The sequence below is a fragment of the Eutrigla gurnardus genome (genome assembly GCF_963514095.1).
Source record: "Eutrigla gurnardus genome assembly, chromosome: 6".
Taxonomy (NCBI): Eukaryota; Metazoa; Chordata; class Actinopteri; order Perciformes; family Triglidae; genus Eutrigla; species Eutrigla gurnardus.
This window is the reverse complement of record NC_139920.1, coordinates 21,636,998-21,661,075: the sequence shown is the minus strand read 5'-3', so window position 1 is coordinate 21,661,075 and position 24,078 is coordinate 21,636,998. Positions and strand designations below refer to the sequence as shown.

The window sequence follows — 24,078 nt, the reverse complement described above, 5'->3', positions numbered from 1 at the left end:
TTTGCTTCCATAACATCTAAAAAAAAACTCATAAAGCTGTTTATTTTGTGTATTTGCTTTTGTAGATTTCTCCTTAAGTCACCAAAAAGTACCATTTAGATAATTCTTCATTTGCATACTTAAACATAACAGAAATCCAGGAAAACCTGTAATGCACAAAAGAAAAGTCTTTCATAAAAAATAAAAAAAAATTAGTTATTTTACAATCCATATATTTTAAAGGCTGTTTTCTCTAAATTAGTTTTCCAGAAATCTCCACATTTTGATTCCTGTCTATATTCTGAAGGTTTTTAAAGTTGGGGTTTCTCATATATCATTCATAGCCTCGTTTAAACAACATTTATCACTAAAACATGGAGAAAACGTTTTCTTGTTTATGTTAACATTTTCTGATTTTTGTAGCGATGCAAAGAGAAATCCAACATCTCTGTGAAAACCTTGTAAATTGTATATATATGTCAACAAAACAAAACAATAATTTTGAACCCAGTTTTCTCCAGTGTCCAGATATCTGCATCATTTGCATGTTTTTAAACATTTCAGAAAACTAGTAATGCACAAAATAATTGCCATAATGTAATCTGCTGGGGGGAAGTTATGTGGTGATATGCATCGGTTAAAATGTTAACCCTGTTCACCTGGGGGTGAAGGGTGTCAAAAGGCCCAAAGTCCAAAAGTTATCATCATTTGGGCTAAAAATTAGCTTTTAGTTTTACCTCCTAAAGAGGAAATGTTTGATCTTTAACCTAAAGAGGGCACACTCACTCCACAGAGAAATAAACAAGTATATTAAAAAAAAACTATGTCACAAGTATTTGTTGGCTAATCTGATTTGAAGCAACATTGTTTCTCAGTCTCAACAACAAAATGTGACTTTTAAAAAAATGTTGTTAGCAGAAAAACTCGCTCCTCGTACTCGAGGCCACGTTTACACGACAACGCTCTCAATTTGTTTTGGTGCGCTAGAGGGAGAGTCGTATTTCTGATGCTTATTTAATACTTCACACTACTGCCGACGCCGTTGTATTATACATTACCAAAGCTCAGTATAAACGGTGCGATTGCGGCGTATTGAGGGCCAGCATCCTGACTCTTCCCCCTACAGGCTGTTTAAAGAATATGATTTGAGCAGTTTGTTGCTGTCAGAAGATGATTACCTCTCTCTCTGGGGACGGATTGTTTGAGGCTATGGATCGAACCGAATTGATCTTCAGTATCGGGATGTGATCCTGCTCTTCCTTACACCGGGTTTCAACATCGTTGGATCCAGTGGCCAGTATTTTTGCAGGTGTCTGGCATGTTTTGTCTGAAAAGGGGGGACAATGAGAGTCATTATTATTATTATCACAAAATGTTCAGATCTTCAGTGATTTCGTCTCCTCGTGTTTTCCGGCGGACGTCGTCATGAGTTGGGCCTCTGGTGAGCACTTACAACCCCCCCTATCCGTAATTAAATTAGGAGGTGCCACCATGTCATCATGGGACAGAGGGAGTCAGGCATTAGAAGGGATGCAGTCAATTGTGGAGATCATGTGATGTGCAAAAGTGATTTAGAGCGGGAGGCGTGTTTCAAACCGTGATACGCTGCTCTCCTCTTCATTCTTCTGTTAGCTGAGTTGATCTCCGCTATCTTCACCCGACTGTCACAAGACCCTGCAAACGACATCCGCAGTTACAATGTGACATTTTATTTCAAGGGTTTTAATGGTCCGTAAAACCTAAATTACAAACCATTAAAAGTGATTTCCTTATGTCACTGGAGCTAAATAGCCATGCAGACAGTTAAGGTTCTAGATTTGTTTTAATAACCATCTTTTGTTATTTCTCATCCCCCTCTTCCAGTACAGGCATTTAAAAAAACCCAATAATAATTCACATTGTAATTAGTTTCAACAGAACATATGGGCCTCATTCATCAATATCTTACTAAATTTGCTTTTGAGAACTATTTAATTATCAATTGTTAGACGTTCCCAATTAACATAATTGAAAGTTTGTCATTCTGAAATGTATTTTTAAAAGACCAAAACGCTTTTTGGAATTATGAGAATAATAATGTATAATATGAAAATGCATTTGAAAAAATATTTTAAACGATAAACAAATGCGATTATTAAACTGTAGGATTATTAAACTGTAGGATTGAAAGAAACGCAGTTACCCAACTTTTTCACTCAAATGTGCAAAAGAAAATAAATTATGAAAACGTTGAATGCCAGAATCTTTGTGAAATAAGGATAAATATCTTAGGAATGGTTTGTGAATATTCCTATAAAATATCCTTTAAAAAAACAGAGAAAAATGCCTCTTGACTATTTGTGTGAACTGACCCTTTAAAAAACACACACACTTAGTGGTTGAAGTCTGGGAGATCTTAAAGTCATATAACATTCTAATTTTGAACATGTGACTGAATGTCTTTTTGGCTGCTCTGATTCTGCTTCTGTAGGTTTCATGATTTTTTTGGCTACACGTGAATAAATATTCCCGATATCAGACTCACTTGTTAATCTTTGCTGCTGATCCGAGCGAAGCTCCTGGACGGCGTGCGGCGGCGGTTCCTCGTTGTTCGGCGTGACGTCGAGACCGATGGACGAGACGGAATCAGGACTACAGGTCCGGTCCTCGTTTGCTCCTGCCATCCGGTCCGTCTGATCCCGATCACTCCCCTCGGGGCCCTCCAGCACGATGAGTCTGCCTGAACCCGCGTGGTGGTTGTCTGCCGCTCCCGGGTCGTGCGGTGAGCCGTTAGTCCTGCGGTTCATGATGGCGTCCACCTCGTCGTAGAACCTCATGAGGCGCTTGGGGTCAGCTTCGTCGCCCCTCCCTCGTTGGAGTGAGCGGTACAAGTACTTGAGGTTCTTGTACTTGGTGTGACACTGCTTCCAGTCGCGTTCGATGCCCTGCTGCATCAGCCGGTTGGAGATCTGCACGAAGATGTCCCTCTTCCGGGTCGAGCTCTCCAGCTGCCGGCACACGCGCTCGTCGGACCAGACCTGGATCAGCGCTCGCACCTCCTGGTCGCTCCAGTTCCGGCCCGTGTCCGTCACGGTGACCACGTGGAACTGGTCTGAGCCTGACGGATCCGTGAGCATCAGATGGGCCTCTGGAGGGCAGAGAGAGGGATTAAAGGAAGGAAGTTTACATGTGGCTCTAAATTTGCCCTAATCCAGGGGCCCCACAGTGTCAGGGGCCCTCCTGGCCGTCACCAAATAGACTCCAAATACACACAAAAAGACTACAAATGATGCAAAAAGACTACACACGGACGCAAAAAGACTACAAATGATGCAAAAGACTACAAATAGACACAAAAAGACTACAATTGGATGGAGAAATCTAAATAGATGCAAAAAGACTACAAATGAACACAAAATGACAATAGTCACCAAACAACTAAAAGATCCAAAATGACTACAAGCGGATGCAAAAAACGGCCAGAAAGAGACAAAAAACCCTACATAGACACTAAATTACCACAAATGTGTATCTATATATAGAAACTAAATAAAGATGCAAAACGAAGTGTGTGTGTGTCTGGTGGTGCATGGGGCCTCTTTGTCTGATCTCAGGGGCCCGATGTGTCATGGTGGCGTACCTGATGCTCTCCATTTCTCCTCCACGTCTCCGTCCATGTCGTAATCATCGCTGTTGTCGTCTGAAAATTAAACAAGCAGCAGCGGAATTAGTAATAATAATAATAATGGATTGGATTTGTATGGCGCTTTACTAGAGACTCAAAGCGCTCTGACAGGGTTCCAGGTCCCATTCATTCACACACAGTCATACCGGTGGTGGTAAACTACGATAGTAGCCACAGACTGACAGAAGCGTGGCTGCCATTCTGCACCTACGGCCCCTCCGACCTCCACCTCAAACACACAGCAGTCAAACACATTCATACTAGGCAAGCTGGGTGAAGTGTCTTGCCCAAGGACAAACAAAAACAAACATTGGCCAACCCGCTCTACCACCTGAGCCATGGTCGCCCCGGAATTGGATGTTCTTGAACACAAAACGACCATGGGAGCTGCAGACCGAATACGTACCGTCGTCGATCTCTATGACGACCTCGCTGTCTGAGGCCGGCGTCCTGCCTGCCCCCACGTCCCCGTCATACAGCCTCTTCTGCATCTCCACGGTCCCGTTCTCCAGACCCCGGTCCAGCAGGATGGCCTCCACCTCGTCGAAGAACTTCATGTACTTCCCGGGGCCGCCGCCACTACTGCCCCCGACGGCGTGAGCGCTCTTTGCCGTCTTGTAGTCGTACTTCAAGTTCTTGTATTTAGTCCGACACTGCTTCCAGTTGCGCACCACCCCGAATACTCTCTGCATCTGGCGGGCCATCTCCTGGAAGATGGACTTGTTACGCAGCGTGCACTTCAGGCGCTCCCGGATGCGGCGGTCGGCCCAGACGCACAGCAGCGCCCGCACCTCGTCGTCCGTCCAGTGGCGTCCCCCTTCCTCGGACACGCTCGCCGTGTACGGGAGAGACCGTTGGCTCAGACTCCTCATACCTGCACACACATGCACACACTGTTGATTTTGTCTTTTTTTTTAAAAGCAAATTGGAGTTCTTTATTTTGACCTAAATTCTTCCTGATTAAACATTTTAAATGTGTCGGTAAAACAAGGAAAAGACAAACGTAAGGATCAGAAAATGAGCAACAAAATCTCTTTTTGAATCTGTGTTTCTAGAGCAGACAAAGTTTTCCACTTGAAACTAGTTTGGCTGCTCGTCTATTTTCTGATCCGTCGGATGATTAAATACCGAAACCTTTTGAGCTCTTTGGTTGGTTCAACCCAACGGTTTACCTCCCTGCCCTGGGATGGGGGAGGGGGGGGCAAGTACCTCTTGGCTTACCGGTGTCTTCCACCTCTTCCTCCCAGCCCTCTGCCGGCCTTGCATCCAATCCTGGGCTGTAGTCGGTCTGCGAGCTGCCTGCTGCTGCTGCTGCTGCGTCTGGCTTCCTGCTCTGGAGCCTCAGGCTCCTGCACTTGGCCTGACACTCCCACCAGTCGCGCACAATGCTGAGCCTCCTCAGACGCTCTGAGATTGACTCAAACGTGCTCCTGCTGTCGGCGGCGGCAGCGTGCTGCTGGGCCCCCAGCTCGTCCCACGCTGACACCAGGGCCAGCACCTCGGCCTCCTCCCACGGCCTCCCCGCCGAGCCTCTCCCCTCGGCCACCTCGCTGTCACCTCCTCTTTGTCTCCTCGCTCCCCGCTCCATGTTTTTTGAGCTGACCTGGAAACGCTTTTCTTTTCCCCAATCCCTCTGTCTCTGCTGCCCGGTTCCCTAGGCAACCAGGCGGTTAAGCCTGAAAGCAACGCCTCCATGCTGAATAGCAGCCTCACCACTGGCTTAAGCTGTGTGCCGAGGGGGCGGGACCAGCTGTAATCCGAGAAGCAGCTTGGTATTTGGCGGAAACTGCAGCAAGGCGACTCTCTCTCTCTCTCTCTCTCTCTGTATATGTGTGGAGGCTCCACGAGCCGACAAAGCAGACGTTTCACTGCTGCTTCAAACAAACCAGTTTGGTTCCCCCTCCAGGCTCATACCCGGCTTTGATGATTCAAACAAGTTTATTCATGTTTGATCTTCCAAGAGGAGAAAACTGAGAGATCATTCGTTATATTAAAAAAAACACATAATAAATAAATCACTTCCTGCTGATTTAATATTGTTCCAAGTAGTTTCACACGTGGCTTGTTTGTGTCCACGCAGGGGTCAGGAGAGCGCCGGGATCGTCACCAGCAATGGAGCCAGTCTGCCCACATACGCAAGCCACAAGGTAACGCTGGTCCCGACCTGGACCACGACCTGGACCACGACCCCCTCTTTGTACAATTACACCTGCTTTTAACTGAAGAAACATAAAACCAGTCAAAACACAGACACATTGACCTTTATAATGATCTATTATTATGGTTGTTTATGGCGTTCTAACATCGCTTCACATTAACTTTTATTAGTTATGCAGATGATTTAATTTAAATTGATTACGGAGGAGACACGGTAGCACTAGTGACTCCTGTATCTATAATGGCTCACAGTCTTATAGCACTATAATTAAGATTTATGAGCAAATATTCATAATGATTTATGAGAATCTCAATACATTATAAAGCATTTTATAATGACTATCAAGGTCAATAATTCATAATGGTTTTTACAATGACCAATGACTTTTCAAGATTTAGGGCCCCTCTTATATGATATATACACAGAGTACTATCAAGCAGCACCGAGCCCATAGATTATATGTTCTATATTCATATATTATGAATCTTGTTGTTATATTTATATAATGCATCAAAAAAACTAGTATAATGCATTAAAATGTGATGTAGAAATTACTCTTATGTCGTCATTTGCTTTAAGCAAATGAAAAAAATAATTCAATCTAAAATGTTAATGAGTGACGTGTGATTATTGCCATCATAAATCAATGAGATGAATATATTGTGGGTTAATTTAAACCCTAATTACCATTTTGGTTACACGTTAACCTTTTATGGACAATTCGTGCAGATTGTATAACTGAAAATATCTCTCCCGACTCTTATTTGTTTTTTTTTTTTAGGGAATGGGATTAGTGAGCACTGCTTTCCCCCCCGAGGCGCTTCAGAACCTGCGCTACGGAAACCTCGGTATTTGTCACACGCGCTACTCGACCACCGGCTTCTCGGAGCTGCAGAACTGCCAGCCCTTCGTGGTGGACACCCTGCACGGCAAGATCGCCGTGGCTCACAACGGGGAGCTGGTGAACGCCGACGCCCTGCGGAAAAAGGTGAGGAGGGCCCCTTCACTGCATATCAACGGCCCTTCCTCTAATAACTTCCTTCTTTTAAAGAGTAATTAAACCCCAGAGTTAAGGCTGAAGTGCCTCTAACCTGGAAAGTAAAACATGTTTTCTAGATCAGAGGTCTTCAACGTTTTCAGGCCAAGGACCAATTACATTTTTTTGTAATTTCTACATCACAAACTCTCAACATAATATTAAACAAACAGGATGATTTCTATTTGATTAATATAGGTTGTATTCACGTTCATGTATTTTTGGACATATTTAACATTTTTGGAAGAGAAAAGTTTGGGATTAAATATTTTGGGGGCCCCCTGCAGTAACTCTGCTGACACCCCTAGAGGTCCCAGACCCCCCTGTTGATGATCTCTGTTCTAGATCAGTCTATCATTGGTTCAAATTCCTGTCATGTGTAGCATTTCAATCGCAGGACGTTATTAAATCTGGCAAATAACTGATTTTCTGACGATTAGCAACATGCTTTCCTACGCTTTTGCACGAGTGTGTGGATGAAGCATTCAGTTTTACTCATTTTAGCAGATGGCGGGTTAGCTAGTTAGCTTGCTAGCTCCACCATGATTTCATGCTTCAGTAACATAATAATTAAAAAGCACCACATGTTCTGCTGGGCTTTGGTCTGTTACTTTTACATTTTGCCTCAAAGGGCTACGATGTCGTCTGTTTCGGGACCCTCCACTGGATGACAAACACTCTCTTAGAAAACTATTAATAATAATGTATACAAATACTTTATACAATTGCAATAGCTTTCAACCAGTAGAGGGCAGTCACTCTGCATATATAACAACAAATAACCTTCAAATAACTTTCCACTAAAATGTCTAGATATTAACCTGAATCCTTCACCATCAAACACAAATATTAATAATATTATATTTATTCATAAATAAATATATGCAAGGAAATGTATATGAAATAACACGTTTATATTATATATGAATGATTGTAAATGTACCGTGCAGGTGATGCGTCACGGCGTGGGCCTCTCCACCAGCTCCGACAGCGAGCTCATCACCCAGCTGCTGGCGTTCACGCCCCCCATGGAGGAGCGGGACGCACCGGACTGGGTCGCCAGGTCAGCCTCGAGACTTGATATATATAGATATATTTTTTTTTATTAAATATATTAATATTTCAAAAAACACTAATTAATACCCATTTACTTAATCGTTGTCTTGTAGGATTAAAAACCTGATGAGTGAGACGCCTACGTCATACTCACTGCTGGTGATGTTCAAGGACGTGGTCTACGCGGTGCGGGACCCTTACGGGAACCGGCCTCTCTGCATCGGACGGGTTGTTCCCGTCTCTAAGCTCCACAGCTCAGGTACACTTCTACCACTGATTAATACGAGAGCTGATCGCTCTGGTAGATGATTTACGCCATTGTTTGGTCTCAGGTGCCGGGGAGGAGGACACAGAGGGGTGGGTGGTCTCATCGGAGTCCTGCAGCTTCCAGTCCATCGGCGCCAAGTCGGTTCTCACCACATATTTAAATATCTCTGCATATTTCTATTAGTATTATAGGTATTAATGAGTGTTTTCCTGTGGTTCTCAGGTATTACAGAGAGGTCTTACCAGGGGAGATAATCCAGATATCCAGACACGGGGTGAAGTCTCTGAGCGTGGTCCCTCGCCCAGAGGGAGACCTCCCTGCCTTCTGCATATTTGAATACGTCTACTTCGCCAGACCGGACTCCATCTTTGAAGGTTGGACCATCCTTTTTTTTTTAACCACTCTGATCTCAAAGCGTTTTGTCTTTTCTTGTGTTGCCTGTTCAGTATTCATATCTACCGTTCTGCAGGGCAGATGGTCTACACGGTCCGGCAGCGCTGCGGTCGCCAGCTGGCCATCGAGGCTCCGACGGACGCTGACGTGGTCAGCACCGTGCCGGAGTCGGCGACTCCTGCCGCACTGGGCTACGCTCAACAGGTCCGTCTGCACGCTCTCAACCGTTTAGAAGGGAATGATGTGATGCAGCCGCCTCTCATTTCCTCTTCCTGTCCTCCTCGCAGTCGGGTCTGCCGTACATCGAGGTCCTGTGTAAGAACCGCTATGTCGGCAGGACCTTCATCCAGCCAAACACCCGCCTGAGGCAGCTGGGAGTCGCCAAGAAGTTCGGGGCTTTGACCGACAACTTTGCCGGGAAACGAGTGGTGCTGATTGACGACTCCATCGTCAGGGGAAACACCATCTCCCCCATTATAAAACTACTGAAGGAGGCCGGCGCCACTGAGGTTCGTTTCACGAAGGATGTGACATACTGATGATTTTAAATAGAGGTTCCTAAAACTTCAAAAGATAATTTTGGTTCCTGAGATGGTTTAAAAAAATGCATACGACACAAAATTACTATTTTTATAAAGTTGTTTTTGTCTCATATAGTAACAGGATCATTTTACCTTCTCAAATCCCTTAAATACTCAAAATGACTCATCTCTGTTCTTCATTGTCAAAATGGACAAACAATTCCGACACTCGGCTCATTAACTCGGGTTAGTTACATCACTGATGTCGCACAATTTAAAATGTGTCGGATCAACTGGTGGACCAAACTTAATAAATCAACACATTTTCTTTGTTATTAATTCATAATGCAAGTTAATTTGTTGAGTTGCCGCTCAATGAAATGCCGTGGTGAATTTAAGTTTCCCTGGTAAGCAGCGATGCAGCATACAGTTTATGTCTAGGGCTTTTATTGTGAAAGGTAAGAAGGCAATGAGCTGATTCGATTTAGGACACCGACAGGTTTTTCAACAGTATTTCTGCAGAAAAAGAGCAACTCCACTAGTCAGAAGACATTATTACACTTTTATGAAGTATAAGGCTTGTTAAGCATCAGTGCAAATGAGCAATTAGGCTACATTGCACAAATGTGGAATTTGTAGAATTGTGGAAATTAATCAGAGTAGCAAAACAGCCCATTCACTTAAACTCTATACGGTGAAACTAAAGAGAATTTTCCACGACATGGACAAGTTCTAAACCAACTTGGATAAATACTGACCTGTGTCTTCCCCTCCGACAGGTCCACATCCGGGTCGCCTCTCCTCCGATCAGATACCCGTGCTACATGGGCATCAACATCCCAACCAAGGAGGAGCTCATCGCCAACAGGCCAGAGTTCGAGGACATCGCCGGATACATCGGTAACAAAATAAAAGCATCTGTTCCAAGTTTCTCCTGAACTTAATAGATGCTCTTCACTGCCTCACTGTGGTTCATCTCATGTTACACTCCTGCAGGTGCTGCCAGCGTTCAGTATCTGACCGTGGAGGGTCTGGTGTCGGCCGTTCAGGAGGGCATCGCCTCCCTCCAGGAGAAGGACAGCGTGATCAGCACCAGCAACAAGTCCAGCAGGAGGGTGGGCCACTGCACCGCCTGCCTGACTGGGAAATACCCAGTGGAGCTGGAGTGGTAACGACCACGACCCGACCACGGTTACAGCATCAGCACTGACGCACAAGAGTTGGTGGCTGGGCATTTAAACACAGGGACACTTCAGATACATCATTATGCTTTCTCTACGGAGCATCGTTATCCTGCTTGGATCCTCCTGCTTAAAAGGATGTTTTGCAGCCGAGTTGTAGAGTCAAGACTTCGGAGAGTTTAGAGAACATATTTTAGACACCCTAAAATAAATGTTTCAAGAATATTTCTCACCCCTTTATCTTACTCTCCACAAAGCCACAAGACCCTGTGGACAAAAACAGTAATTTTAGCTCAGAACACAGGAGCTGCTGGTCTATTGCCGCCTGGATCGTTTAGCGTTATTGTGCGTCTTTGGTGTTTTTAAAGGGTTAGTTTGGCTACACTAAAGTCGCACAATAACACAAATTTACCGATCGAGGCAGCAGTAGACCAGGTACTGCGTTTTTGTGAGGTTAAATTACGGTTTTCGTCAGTGTGGTGGCTTTAAAGAGACGGTAGATAACTGCTTCCACAAAAATGAAGCGGTGAAAATTATCTAAATATAACAAACACTTGAACTGATAGTTTTTTTTAAGGTGTCAAATACATCCACAGCAGTACATTCCTTCTTGCTCCCGTGTCTCCAGACTCCAAAAGTATTACATTACGGAGAAGCAGCTCACACTGCCCCATTACAAAACATCACATCTTTAAGTTGAAACCGTAGGGATTACAGCCTCAGCACTGCAAGTCTGTTCACTTCCTCCCAGTTACGACGTCTCGACACCAATGTTTTTTTGTTCTGCCTTTCAACGTTACTTTGTACAATGAGTTTTGAAGTTCAAGGCTCAGCATATAATAGAAATTGCAACGTCATAAAAGTGCACAAGGTTCGTGACCAAATAGTTACATTTATTTTTCCTCATCATGTTTACTTTTCCACCTTTTTACCTTAACTGAACTACAATGTGCTTTTGTTTTCGGGTCTGACTGTTTGATATTTTGTTTTCTTTAACTTTAAAACTTGCATGAATATAATGGAAACATTAAATAATAAACAGTAACTGCAATGATGAAGTATTTACATTTTTTTTCCCCTCCAGAAACTGCATTTTGATATGACAATTTTATTTTAACAATGAATAGATATTTCTCTTTAAAAATATTTAGGCTTTATTCATTTAGGTATTGATGTACTGTAGCCCAGAGAGTAAAAAAGTTCAGCTTGAAAACATAAAATACATAAGTATTAACTATAATCATTCAACAATACTGGTCAAAACAAATGTACAAACATCCAAACAAAAACAAACTTGGATAGAAAACAAACGGCAGTGTGTTTTTCTGCTAATGGCCGGCTGGTTTGATGACTGGTCACCATTTTCTGCAAAAGAAAGGAAGTTGTTATGAGAATGCTCAGGAGGCAAGAAATCAATCACTGATCACAGGAAGTAGTTATAAATCACCTGGGGGAGGAGCCGATGGCCATTCTGCTCTCAAGTGAACTTCCTGTTGAATGAAGCATAACAAATTAAAGGAATCTGCCCGTCTTAATCTGTTAAAGGAATCCTCAAAAGGAAAAATCAATCCCCAAAATTTTACTCAAATCTTTACAGTACATTCTGAGATGGTCAGGTGGGAGGCATTTGATGAAATGACACGGAATGACCCAGTAGCAACTCTTTGTAATAGGAAGCTTTATGAACATTGCTCCTGGATAATAATACAGTGTTTTAGAGAAGAGGCTCACCCATGCCTGTAAAATCCACTGCAGACACACGGCGATGCCGACTCATCCGGGTTTCCTGTGTGTCTGCCGAGCGCTGCTGGGTGCTGAATCTTTGAAACATGCTGGGTTTGCTGGAGCTGTAGGAGAGGCCATCGTGAGACCGCTCAGATTCAGATGGCGAGAGATAGCGCCGCAGCATCTCTTTCCCGTGGCGTTTGGACCCCGGCGAGGAGGAGCAGCGCTCGTCCCTGCAGCGCTTGGACTGGGGGTGGCTGTCCCAGTCCAGTTCCCTGTGGCGTTTCCTCAGGAGGGAGCGGTGGGGCGACAAGGCAAGAGCTGCCAGAGATGAGGAAGAGGGGCCCCTGCTGGCCTCGGAGCTCCGGGCACAGAGGCGGCAGGGAAGCCCGCTGAAGAAAGAGGACTTGCTCTGGCACACAAACTTGTGGTAGAGCTTTAGGAAGTCCTCGTCGAGCTCCTTCGGGGAGTACGAGACTTGGATCGACGGCATGGCGGAGTCGAAGGAAAGGTGCCGCCGGAGCCTGTGGTGACCTTCTGCCGCCGTGGCCGACCGCGGTGAACGCAGCTGTGGGTGGAGGGAGTGATGCGAGTCTTGAGGGTAGAGCATCCTCGATGGCACAGCCGGCTTTTGTGGAGAGGCGGACATTAATCTGAGCCTCGAGGGCTCTCTGGAGAAGCTTTCCACAAAATGTGCCCTAGGGCTTCTGGGAAAGGCTTGAGGTGATCTCGCGAGACCGGCCATCATCCTCGCTTGTAAGGGACTCTGCCTCACCGGGGAACCGTAGATGTCCGGTCTCTCTTTAACAACGGGGGTTTCCGATGCATGCGTGAAGCAGCCAGTGAGAGAAAGCCTTCTTGACCTGTCCGAGGCGGGTTTCGCACCGGGATAGCAAGATCTCGAAGGACTGAAAGTGGAGGGCCGTTCTCCCTGCCAGGATACTTCAGACACAATGAAGGTGTCGTTCAGCGAGCTCTCTTTTGGCAGAGAGATCGCAGATGGTCCAGCGAAGTCCATCACAAGGACAGGCTGCTCCCTTTTCGCCCTTCCAGGAGACTGCTGCTGCATATTGGTAACTATCTGCAAGGGGGACCGAGGGCTAGATCCGGTCCCCTTGATCCGCCTTTCCACAGGGCTGGTGGTGCTCTCTTCAAGCAGCGTCTGGCTCATCGTGTGCTCTGGGTTTCTGCTGGTGTTTCTCAGCGTGACGATGAAGGTGTTGCCAAGGCCGCTCCTGCTCGGCTGTTGCCGCCATCTGCGGTACCTCCTCAGCACCGAGTCGGCGGCCTCGGAGACATGCTGCCGATGCCAGGCCCTCCCAAGTCGACTGATCATGCTGGGGTAGAGCTCCAGCAGAGAGCTGCAATGACTCCTCAGACTCATATTCAGATCCTCGTCTTGGTCCTCGGGCTGGGACTCCGTCTCAGAAATGTTTCTCTGACTCTCATTTAACGAGCTCAGATCAGAGCAAGTTGTGTCATTGGTAGACGTCACTGTAGGATGCAAAAGACAATATTTGAGTTCAGTGCACAGCATTCTATTTAAAATCTGCAACGCCCAAAACAGTGCAATATTTTACTACTGTCTATCTTCAACCCCCACAGTAACACTGGGGATTTTCATTTACAATTCACCACCAAACAAAAAAATGTAACTTAAGTCCTTCGACTTTGCGTCACCGAACTTCTGGCCTTACATTGATGTCTCTCTCGCACAGTGATAAACATTTTGGCTGAAAAATGAATAACACTGCATATATGATCAATTAATGTTATTAAAAGTCTGTGTTTTATGTTGAAGAAAACACAATATGGGCAAGATTCTGCAAACCAACATGTTTTCTATACATATCTAGATCTGGAAATAATAATGGAATTGCGTTTAAAAAGTTCTTACCATCATTCTCCAAAGAAAATCGTCTGGTCTCATCACCTCCTCCATCTTGATACGTCAAGTCAAACTGTTAATAATAATAAAAAATAACTGAAAATAAGCCACAACATACGCTAGATATTCAAGACGGATTTGTTCAAATTAACACAGTGCCTGTTTACCTGAGAGTCTCTTGTAACGTCCTGTGCTGTAATGCAAGAAATAACAAAAGGGAATAATATCAATAAAACATACATTATAAGACATCTTTGAATTGCTATTCTCGTTGTTGAGTTATGGATGCATACCTCTCATCGATTCCTCTCTCAAATCGGTCAGGCTCTGCAGGGACGATAAGTGTTTAATTACAAATCGCTGTAGGAAAATACAACGTCTAAATTCACCGAGGACTCCCAGTCCATAAAACTCCTTCAGAAATTAGGGGGGGATCGATTCATGCAAGAATGAAGATTTTCATCTGCTACGATGCTGAATCAATTCCAAAAAGGTATTTTTAAAAACCCTTTTGGACTATAAAAGAACCTAAGTATCCATACCGACAAAACCACATAAATACCAGTATTACAGTGTAGATTTATGTACAATTTATTTTGAAAATTGGCAAGTTTCTGAAAAATAAAAAGGCTGCTAGCCTATATTTTTAATGTTACAGGGAGCGTTTAACTTGTACTTGTCACAAGAAAATTGATGAATACCAAAAACTTTTAGTAACAATAGTTTTGCACAATAAATGTTACCTTTTGCCTCTGTGCGTTATTATTGCAATAACCCTGAATTTAACACACACATATCAAGAATTATTATTTAAATCGAACCATGACCCCAAAGAATGGAAATCGAATTGTGCGACACCAAGAGAAATCCCGCCCCCATACATGAGTGTTGTGTTTATGTCGTATGTGCATGTAGAGTTTGTTGAAACCTTTGCTTCCAGCTTGTTCAGCGTTGCTCTCGACAGCCTCATGTAGTCTTCGAGCGCTTCATTCAGAAGAAGAATTTTAAAGACATCACATATTCCTGACATTTATATAATTTAACATTTCTTATATTAATATTGAAAACAATTCATTTAACGTGTAAAACATCGTTACTCTTTTCTTTTTTTTTTTAGAAAACTGTTAATAAATATAGAACGAAATAAATTACTACTACTACTAATACCACTACCACCACTACTACTACGACTACTACTACTACTACTACTACTACGCATGACTGTACGTGTACTGTTATTGATACAGCGAGTAGTAAAACTAAACATTATGACAGCTTTAGACAACTTACTTTGGGCGTTTGTGCTGTCGAGGTCCACTTCGATCCCTCCATCTTGGTACTGAAGCTTTGAATACTGTTTTGAAGGGGGGAAAAGGTGCAGAGGTGACTTTCAGGCAAACATCTCCGTTATTTCATCGCCAAAGCTATTGTAAGCTAACGTTAGCTATGCTACTTCTACGTCGTTGCTAACGTCAAAGTTAGCTCGCCCGATAGCTCCGTGAACACACCTTGTCTATGATTCGTTCCAGGGAGCTTTTGTAGTTCAGACTATTCGTGAACATGCGCGCCTTTAAACAATCATCCATGTTGCGTATAAAAGTACGTTTTCTCTATAAGACGAGTAACGTTATGACGCAGGATACCGTTGAAAAGTGCCGTCTCTTTAATGGCTGGGACCGCGGCTCGCGTGCTCGGTTCAAAATTCTCTCTCCGCAAAATAGAGCCAGCTGATTGGACGGAGTGGCATTCAGGGTTACTCGGGAAATTATGCAATCGAAAATAGCACTCGAGAATATTTCAATAGTAAAGTCGAAATAGCCTATCTAACGTTTTGAATTTTAATGAAAGAGTTAATATGAAATAGAAGAGTGATGTGCAACAATATGTTGTGGAGACACAATTACCTTAAGCTGTGTCCCGAATTTCTGATGTCGGGATGACCGATTATCAGAGAAGCGTTTGAAACCGACATCAGCCGTACGTCATCTTCACGCGACCAAACAGTATCACGTTTCTATCGTCTTCCCGGTCCAAAACAAAACCTCGCTCTTCTCAAAAAAATAAGAAATGCCGTACAGATCACAATCTCATTCGGAGTAATGAGCGGGTGTTCCGTGAACGTCTCATCGCCGGTATGGCTGCTGCTCGGACGCTGCAGGAGCTCGTTGCCGCCGCTGCGTCGCTGCACCCCGACAGGCCGGCTGTGAAGTATGACAGCGGGTCCGGGTCCGGGATCCCGGGGTCCCTGCTGCTGTACAGAGATCTGGTCCAGCTGTCTGGTGAACTGTCTCTCGTCCTACGAAAAAGCTGCTCCCCTAATAACGGAGCGATCGGGCTGTACTGTGGGGATGATCTGTTCATACCAGTCTGGATTTTGGGGTGAGAGCAGCGTGTATGTTTTCCCTTCTTGTCTAATGTTTTTCCTTTCTTTCTGATGTCATCTCGTTTTTTTTTATATAAACTACATTCTTATCTGATGTGATTTTTATGGATGCAATACCTTCTTTCCTATGTTTGAAATATATAATATATAATCTTGTAATATATTTTTTAATATATGTAATAGCTGGTATGCTATCATGTTTATATTTATATATATATATATATATATATTTATATATATATATACACACACACGTTTATATAATATGTAAATACATTTTTTGGGATGTAGTACCTTCTTTTTTATGTAATATATAATCCAATGGTTCTTTTTGTATATATGTAATGGCTTCTTTCTTATGTTATGTTTTATATAGAAATACATTATCTAATATTTTCTATATGCAATACCTTCTCTTTTTTTTATCTTATTCTTATCTTCCTTTATCTTCTATCTTTTTATGAGTTTTTTTTAAATGTATATGTAATATAATTTTAACTGGATGTGATGTTTGATCTTTGCCTATTTCTATTGTACTGTGAACCACATTGAATCCATGCCCGTCTTGTAAATGGCCTCATTTATATAGCGCTTTTGTCCAAAGCGCTTTACAGCAATGACTGACATTCACCCATTCATACACACATTCACACAAAGACGGCGGAGTCAACCACGCAGGGCGACAGCCAGCTCGTCAGGAGCAATTTGGGTGAGGTGTCTTGCTCAGGGACACCAGGCACTCAGCTGGGAGGAGCTGGGGATCTTGTGATACGTGTTAATATAAATCACGTCTGTTTTCCAGGATCCTGCAGTCGCCTGCTGCCTACGTCCCACTGGACCCCGAAGCTCCAGGACTCCTCACCGCCAGAGTCATGGACCAGTGCGGCCTCCGGTACTGTGCTGTGAAGACGGACATCCTGCAGGTTGAACATTTAATATACTGTAAAGACAGATACAACAATAATGATCAGGACTAATTGTGCAAATGCAACATTTAAAGCTAAAACGAAGAAGAATGAGCCCATCGGCTGCCTGTATACCTTCTTTTATGTGTTTACAAAGCTTTAAATGACCTTGACCCTCCCAGAGGTTTTCTTATATTCCAGCCAGATCATGGATGGAGAGAGAGAGAGAGAGAGAGAGAGAGAGAGAGGGGGGGAGAGAGAGAGAGAGAGAGAAGAGAGAGAGAGAGAGAAGAGAGAGAAGAGAGAGAGAGAGAGAGAGAGAGAGAGAGAGAGAGAGAGAGAGAGAGAGAGAGAGAGAGATTGATTGTTCCTTATGTTTCCCATGAAATGAGTGGCTCTAAACTGCCTCTGGATATTAAAATAACAAGCTTCCTCTGTATTTTTAAAAGGAATTTAAAGACATATCTTTATTTATGTTATCTTTAAGCTTTAATTGTTAATTCTGTGGTTTATTTGCTTATATATTATAAATGTGTTGATTGATTGATCGATTTAAAAATCAGATTTTATGATCTATTGTATTATTGTTATTATTATTATTGAAGTCCCTCTTTGTATTAAAAACACGTTTTCTTCCCTCCCGTCCAGCGATTCCAGGCATCCCTCGGCGAACACGCGTCCGTGGAGGTTTGTGCGGCGTTACCGGAGTTCAGACTCACCCTGATGCGAATCGCTGAGCACAGACGAGGACCGGAACAGACCGGCACCACTCAGACAGCAGATGGTGCTGGTGGTACAGCTGCAGGGCTGAAGGAGACCCGGACCAGAGACCTGGCCTACGTGCTGCACACATCTGGAACAACCGGCGCGCCGAAGATCGTGAGGGTGCCGCACTCGTGCATCCTCCCCAACATCCTGCATCTGAGGTGAGTTCGCCGGTTTCTCTGCTGATCTCTGACACAGTGTTGTTGTTTCTGTGTGTATTCAGAAGTGCACCGCTCTCTCTGGGTTCAGGTCTTTGTTTCAGATGAGCGCAGACGATGTGGTTTTCCTCGCCTCACCCTTGACCTTTGACCCCTCCGTAGTGGACATGTTCCTGGCCTTATCGTCCGGGGCTCAACTCCTCATCATCCCGACCGTGATCAAGAAGATGCCTCGTCGGCTGGCCGGACTTCTGTTCCAGGACCACAAGACCACCGTCCTGCAGGCGAGTGGGAGGGAACTGGGATTATTATTTTCAGTCAGTGATACAAACAAAAAGTGTGGCATTCTATTTATTTAAATTATTTTATAGTCATGAACCACAGAATGTCCAGTATTGTGTACATATATTTGCATTATAATAATTGTTTTTTAATATTTTATATACAGAGTGAAACAAACAAAAAGCAGTGTTTTCTCCATCAGTCTGCTTACTTTAATGCATTCAAAAGCATTCCGAGTCTAAAAACGTGGCGTTTTTCTTTCTTTGCGCCCGTCACAGGTCACGCCGACGCTGCTCGGGCGCTTCGGGCGTGGCATCCTCAAACAGGAAGTGCTGTCGTCCGGCTCGTCGCTGCGGGTGTTGGCGCTGGGCGGCGAGGCCTGTCCCTCGCCAGCTCTGCTGAGGAGCTGGAGGCACGAGGACAACCGGACCTGCATCTGGAATGTCTACGGGGTCACCGAGGTGTCCTGCTGGGCCAGCGCTCACAGAATACCAGACTCTCTGCTGCAGACCTCAGACCTGTGAGTTCTTAAAGTGATTCATTAGATCTCCACGTCGGTACGACTCTCACTTAACGTTACACGCTGTTTCAGCATGGCGTCCTCCGTGCCCCTCGGGACGCCTCTGATGGACACAACTGTGGAAGTGAGAGACGAACGTGGCGACGTCATTACTGAGGGCGAAGGTCAGGTGTTCATAGGTGAGAAAGATCTCATTGCCCAGCAGATCTTATTTCTGCGAAGAAGATTCACATTAATCCAATATGATGCCTGGTGCAGGCGGAGAGGACAGAGTGTGTCTCCTTGACGACGAGGAGACTGTCGTCTCCGGGGCGATGAGAGCAACCGGAGACTGGGTGGACGTCAAAGACTCACAGCTGTTCTACCTCGGGCGGAGAGACAGGCTGATTAAACGCCATGGGAAACGGGTGAACTTGGACAGCGTGCAGCAAGTAAGACCGTTTTGAATGTATGAATCCTCAAAACGATTAAAGATTTTCATGAGTTATTATTTGGCATACACATTTAAGGTCTAGTGTGTAGGATCTGGCGGCTTCTAGTGGTGAGAGTGAAGATTGCACGCAACTGACTGTGGACCAATAGTTCAGCTGATTTGGAAGAAATATCAGCTGATCGGTGGCTGCACCCGTAATCTGATCATAATGAGGCAATAAACTTCAGCAAAGCCAACAGAAAATAAAAAAAACATTTATGACAAAACATTAAAACTAGATGGATGTCGCCCCTTCAAAGGCTCATTGAGTCAGTGGAAAAGTAAATTTGCAAAAGCAAAATTAACCAAAACTAACATCCCTACTATAAACTATAAGCTTTTTAAGGCAACAAAAGATAACACTGAGCCTACTTAATGATATTATATACCATTTTTCCTAATAGCCCCCTAAATGCTACACTGTACCTTTTAAGGCAGATGTTTTGGCAGATTGTTTGAATTATTTTCTGCTTTTGTATTTTATTAGAAGGTGGTAATGTTTGATTTTGTATCCTCCAGCTCATATCGAGTCTGCCCCAGGTGGAGGTCTGTGCCGTCGGTTTGCATGAATCCTCTCGGCTGCTCGCCTTTGTGGTGGCGTCCGGACCCAGAGTCCAGGAATCAGATCCTCCATTCACGTCGGGAGAACAAATGGCCTCGGCCGAACGCCGGGAGGATCTCCCCTCTCTGGACGGCACAGATGCAGATCTGAGCAGACAGATCCTGAACCAGCTGTCCACGCTGCTGCCGGCTCACAGTGTCCCCGACACCCTGGTCCTGGTCCCGGCCTTGTCCCTGACGCATCATGGTGAGTCGGCGCCGAGGAGAGACGATGATACACCTTTCACATTCTCACATTGACCCTTACTCACTCATACCCCTATCCCCATAAAATAAATAAAAATATATTAAAATAAAAATATATAAAATAAAATAATGTAATAAAAAAGAAAAGAAAAGAATGAATAGGACACAAAGGAAAATAAAACACATTTTCTATCCTTCTCTTTGTTTTCTGGCAGGTAAAGTGGACATGGAGGCTCTTTTTCAAATATACCAGAGACGGAGACGACGTCTCAAGTCTTCACAGGGAGACGTCACCACGCTAAAGCAAACTCTGCAGTCCTTGTGGCAGGTGTGACCAGTTATCCACTCTATAAACCACATTTAAATACGTTCCTGCTATCATACATATGCTCCACTTCCCATCGACAGGAAACTCTCGGTCTTCCTGAAGACGCGACCATCAGCGAGGAATCCAACTTCCTGTTGAGCGGAGGAGATTCCCTGAAGGCACTACGCCTCAGTGAGGACATCCTCGTTGTGACGGGATCAACGACCTCACCAGAGCTTCTGGAGGCGATCCTAGACGGGACCTTCTCTGATGTATTGCAGCACGTTGCATTGATGGCGCCATCGGAGGTTGTCCAGTCGTCGTCGGTCAGGAAACACCAACACACCGACGATTCTGCTTCAGCGGTGCCAGCGAAGATGGAACGTACAACAGAGCCCAAGACTCCCCCGGCGGACTCTCGGGCTGTTAGAGTGATAAGACGAGCAGGCGAGGTGATGCAGATCAGTCCAGAGGAGCGTCCGGACCTCCGGGCCGATGATTCCAGTGGGAAACCCGGAGGTGGTGGCGTTCTGGGCCTCAGGCTGAGCTGGTCCTCGGACACGGGCAGGTGCGTGGATGCCTCCCCGGTGCTTCTGGTGCACAGAGCAGATCCGGGGTCGGGCAAGGTCAAAGCGACGGTGTTCATCGGCTCCCACTCCCACAGGATGCAGGCGTTGGACCTGACCAGCGGCGGCCTGCTGTGGGAGCGAGTCCTCGGGGGCCGGATCGAAGCCTCAGCCGCCGTGTCTCGCTGCGGGAGCCTCGTGGTCGTAGGTCAGCTCCCAGAATGCATTGTGAAAAAATATTCAATGTTATTTTTTCAGATTTAAGTTGTTTATTTTATCCCCCCAGGTTGCTACGACGGCGGTGTGTATTTCCTGTGCACGGCGTCCGGGGAGACTCGGTGGGTGTTTGAGACGGGAGACGCGGTGAAGTGCTGCCCCGCTGTAGACCCCCTTAAAGGTCTGGTGATGGTGGGCTCGCACGACGGGCACGTTTACGCCCTGGACCCGGAGGTAGGAAGCTCGTAAGGGTTTTGTGTGTGTGGAAAACAGTGAAAAGTTCTGTGAATGTGTGGAGATAAACTTGTTGTTTTAGGTCCGGCGGTGTGTTTGGAGGCGGAGCTGTGGGGGTGGAGCTGTGTTTTCCTCGCCGTACCTCCACGCCTCGCTCAGACGGCTGTACGCTGCCTCCCTGGGAGGTCACCTGACCTGTCTTAACGCTGTGAGTTAAGGGATTTTATTATATTATTTGTCTTTGCCTATTTTTCTTTTTTGTGGTATTCTTTGGTGTTCTTTTATTGATTAAAAAAACAACAAAGCTCAACTGACCCGAAGTAGGGTCATCTTCTCATAGACGTCCACACTATCAGAGAGGAGTTGCCCCCTGATGGCCAAGCAGAGGGAATGCTTGGCCTTTTGTTTGGAGGCCCTTACGCCCCCAAACAAGGTGGTGAGATTCTGTTTTGAAAAGTGAAATCAATGAGTGTGTTACGCTTGCATTCTCTCTGTTGGCCACCAGGGGGCAACTCCTCTCTGATTGTATAGAAGTCTATGAGAAAATGAGCCTACTTCTCTCTTGATTAATTATCTCAGTAAACATGCATTAATGGTCTCAATATCTAGTTTCAAGTCTTCTTCAATCCAGCATTATGATCCATTTAGAGTCCAACAGACCAGAAAGCATGTGATGACGCTTTAGGGGGCGGGGATTACCTGATTGATTGACAAGTCGCTACCAATGCTAGTTAGCTACTGAGATGACTTTAACACTTAGCTGTGAAGTTGAACCTTGAATTATAGTAGCTAACTTAGCAACTTAACCCCACAATCCAGATGGATCCAAATCCAGTAAGGGTTCTGCTCTGCTGCTTGTGTTTGTCAGATCCACCCGTCGCTCCTCCACAGTCATATATGGTCACTTCCTTCACTGGTAGCTTGTTGAGATATGTGTTTTTGTTCCCTTCCCAGGACAGCGGAGACGTCTTGTGGTCGCACCGTCGAGACGCTGCGTTCTTCTCCTCGCCTAACGCCGCCGCCGGTCACGTGGCGATAGGCTCGGTGGACGGAAACATCTGCTGCTTCAGAGACGCAGGGACACCGGTGAGACCTCAGACGCCATCAGTAGCCAGACTGAATTCTTAAAGGGACAGTTCACCTTAATATCAAAAGGTTTTTTTTCTTTTATGTAAAATAAAGTGTGTGCATATGTATGCATTTCTGCAGGTTTGGCAGTTTCTAACGGAAGGACCCGTCTTCTCGTCTCCGTGCGTGACACCGGACCGGCGGAGCGTCCTGTGCGGGTCACATGACGGCCGCCTGTACTGTGTGAACGTCGCTGACGGCTCCCTGAGCTGGACCTTCCAGACCGTGGGGAAGGTGTACTCCAGCCCGTGCGTGATCGACGGCTCCGTCGTGGGCCGGATCGGGACCCTGGTGGCTCTGGCCTCCACGGAGGGCACGGTCTGGATCCTGGACGGGCAAACCGGAAAAAAGCTGGCTTCCTTCGGCCTCCCAGGGGAGCTGTTCTCCTCGCCGGTGGTGTTCGGACGCTCGCTGGTAGTCGGGTGCCGCAACGACTATGTGTATTGTTTAGAGCTGACTGTCGAAGAAGATGTGAGATTTTTAGAATAACATGGCTTTTTTTATATCTGTGCTCAGAGGACGTCTGGGAAATAAAACTTTAATTAAAAGTTCAGAGTAAAAATAACGAGTCCTTCAGTTCAGACATCAGTATTTAATTTACATTATTCATTAAACATTTTCTTTAAGAATTTACTCATGAATATCTCTAAAGTGGGACAACAAAAAAAACAAATAAAAGTGCAAATAATACCAAACATTTTTCATCGTTAACACATAACACTGCGTACACTACACTGTTTGTGCACGAGCAACGCTGGAAAGAAGACAACAGAGTGACTCTTCCTTCTAAGTGAGTGGCAGGAAATGAAAACGCTGAGTTTGTTTGTTTTTTTTCTTCTTCTTCTTCTTTCACAGAGGAAACATAAGATCATATCACATTGACACTGAGGAAGTGACGGCCGACCGACACACGAGTGTGTTTTACGGGGTTTGTTACAGCAAGCGGGTGTCTCGTCTCCATTTTTAGCAAAGCAAAAACAAATGGGCGTGGTCGTCGGGGTGAGTGTGCGGTTCACTGTCGGATGCCATGTAACACTTGTGGTCTTCAGTGCTGTGTTTAGGTGCACCCACCGTGGGATCAGGAGTTCTAAGGTTACTTCAAGAATGGCAAAAGTGTACAATAGCTTCTTTTGACAGCTATCACAGTCGTCACGGACACAGTGAGAGTTGTTGAGTGTGAGTTTAAAAAAAACTAAGATAAGATAAGCTTCTTTTTGTACATGACGAACAAGGCTCAGAGAGAGTCGATTCAACCATGGGTGGATTATAATGGGCCGCTGTTTATAGGCTTTGAGTCTCTTTGTAGCCATTTTGTTTCTTTGTAGCCATTTTGTGTCCCTTTGTAGTTAGTATGTGTCTCATTGTAGTAAATTTGTGTCACTTTGTGATCCTGTTGTCTCTTTGTAGCCAGTTTGAGTCTCATTTAGTCAGTTTGTGTCTCATTTAGTCAGTTGGTGTCTCATTTA

The 24,078-nt window shown here is 44.9% G+C and overlaps 4 protein-coding genes across 6 annotated transcripts in view; 2 read left to right on the top strand and 2 right to left on the bottom strand.

Moving 5' to 3' along the window:
- Nucleotides 1-5,246, bottom strand: part of paics (phosphoribosylaminoimidazole carboxylase, phosphoribosylaminoimidazole succinocarboxamide synthetase) — a 10,014-nt gene extending 4,768 nt beyond the window's left edge. The window contains exons 1-6 of one of the 2 annotated variants that reach the window (XM_084012498.1): nucleotides 4,853-5,246; nucleotides 4,050-4,517; nucleotides 3,599-3,658; nucleotides 2,504-3,106; nucleotides 1,576-1,653; nucleotides 1,158-1,306 (exon numbers count right to left, since the gene is read on the bottom strand). In XM_084012498.1, coding sequence (XP_083868624.1) covers nucleotides 1,158-1,306; nucleotides 1,576-1,653; nucleotides 2,504-3,106; nucleotides 3,599-3,658; nucleotides 4,050-4,517; nucleotides 4,853-5,231 — 1,737 coding nt within the window. In that variant the 5' untranslated portion in view covers nucleotides 5,232-5,246. The remainder of the gene's footprint in view (nucleotides 1-1,157; nucleotides 1,307-1,575; nucleotides 1,654-2,503; nucleotides 3,107-3,598; nucleotides 3,659-4,049; nucleotides 4,518-4,852) is intronic. The other variant, XM_084012499.1, reaches the window with a different exon arrangement.
- The window catches only part of ppat (phosphoribosyl pyrophosphate amidotransferase), a 12,174-nt gene extending 900 nt beyond the window's left edge, over nucleotides 1-11,274 (top strand). Inside the window, exons 2-11 of the mRNA XM_084012502.1 lie at nucleotides 5,724-5,790; nucleotides 6,583-6,789; nucleotides 7,788-7,900; nucleotides 8,007-8,152; nucleotides 8,226-8,298; nucleotides 8,384-8,535; nucleotides 8,631-8,758; nucleotides 8,842-9,063; nucleotides 9,855-9,975; nucleotides 10,072-11,274. Of these exons, the coding sequence (XP_083868628.1) occupies nucleotides 5,724-5,790; nucleotides 6,583-6,789; nucleotides 7,788-7,900; nucleotides 8,007-8,152; nucleotides 8,226-8,298; nucleotides 8,384-8,535; nucleotides 8,631-8,758; nucleotides 8,842-9,063; nucleotides 9,855-9,975; nucleotides 10,072-10,247 (1,405 nt within the window). The 3' untranslated portion in view covers nucleotides 10,248-11,274. The remainder of the gene's footprint in view (nucleotides 1-5,723; nucleotides 5,791-6,582; nucleotides 6,790-7,787; nucleotides 7,901-8,006; nucleotides 8,153-8,225; nucleotides 8,299-8,383; nucleotides 8,536-8,630; nucleotides 8,759-8,841; nucleotides 9,064-9,854; nucleotides 9,976-10,071) is intronic.
- On the bottom strand, nucleotides 11,129-15,908 carry LOC311015346 (uncharacterized protein). Of its 2 annotated transcripts, none has more exons than XM_084012501.1 (9): nucleotides 15,774-15,908; nucleotides 15,160-15,223; nucleotides 14,798-14,853; nucleotides 14,163-14,196; nucleotides 14,037-14,062; nucleotides 13,879-13,942; nucleotides 11,988-13,475; nucleotides 11,704-11,746; nucleotides 11,129-11,621 (listed from the first exon to the last, which is right to left on the bottom strand). In XM_084012501.1, the coding sequence occupies exons 3-9, from the start codon at nucleotides 14,837-14,839 to the stop codon at nucleotides 11,612-11,614; spliced, it is 1,707 nt and encodes a 568-aa protein (XP_083868627.1). In that variant the 5' UTR covers nucleotides 14,840-14,853; nucleotides 15,160-15,223; nucleotides 15,774-15,908; the 3' UTR covers nucleotides 11,129-11,611. The 2 variants fall into 2 exon arrangements, with proteins under 2 accessions (XP_083868627.1, XP_083868626.1); XM_084012500.1 differs by lacking the exon at nucleotides 15,774-15,908 and adding an exon at nucleotides 15,378-15,551.
- Nucleotides 15,872-24,078, top strand: aasdh (aminoadipate-semialdehyde dehydrogenase). The gene is made up of 14 exons (XM_084012496.1): nucleotides 15,872-16,248; nucleotides 17,055-17,175; nucleotides 17,806-18,083; nucleotides 18,172-18,364; nucleotides 18,641-18,882; nucleotides 18,955-19,061; nucleotides 19,141-19,313; nucleotides 19,874-20,162; nucleotides 20,377-20,489; nucleotides 20,570-21,242; nucleotides 21,321-21,484; nucleotides 21,567-21,692; nucleotides 22,439-22,570; nucleotides 22,694-24,078. Exons 1-14 carry the CDS (start codon nucleotides 16,004-16,006, stop codon nucleotides 23,099-23,101), a joined length of 3,264 nt encoding a protein of 1,087 aa, XP_083868622.1. The 5' UTR covers nucleotides 15,872-16,003; the 3' UTR covers nucleotides 23,102-24,078.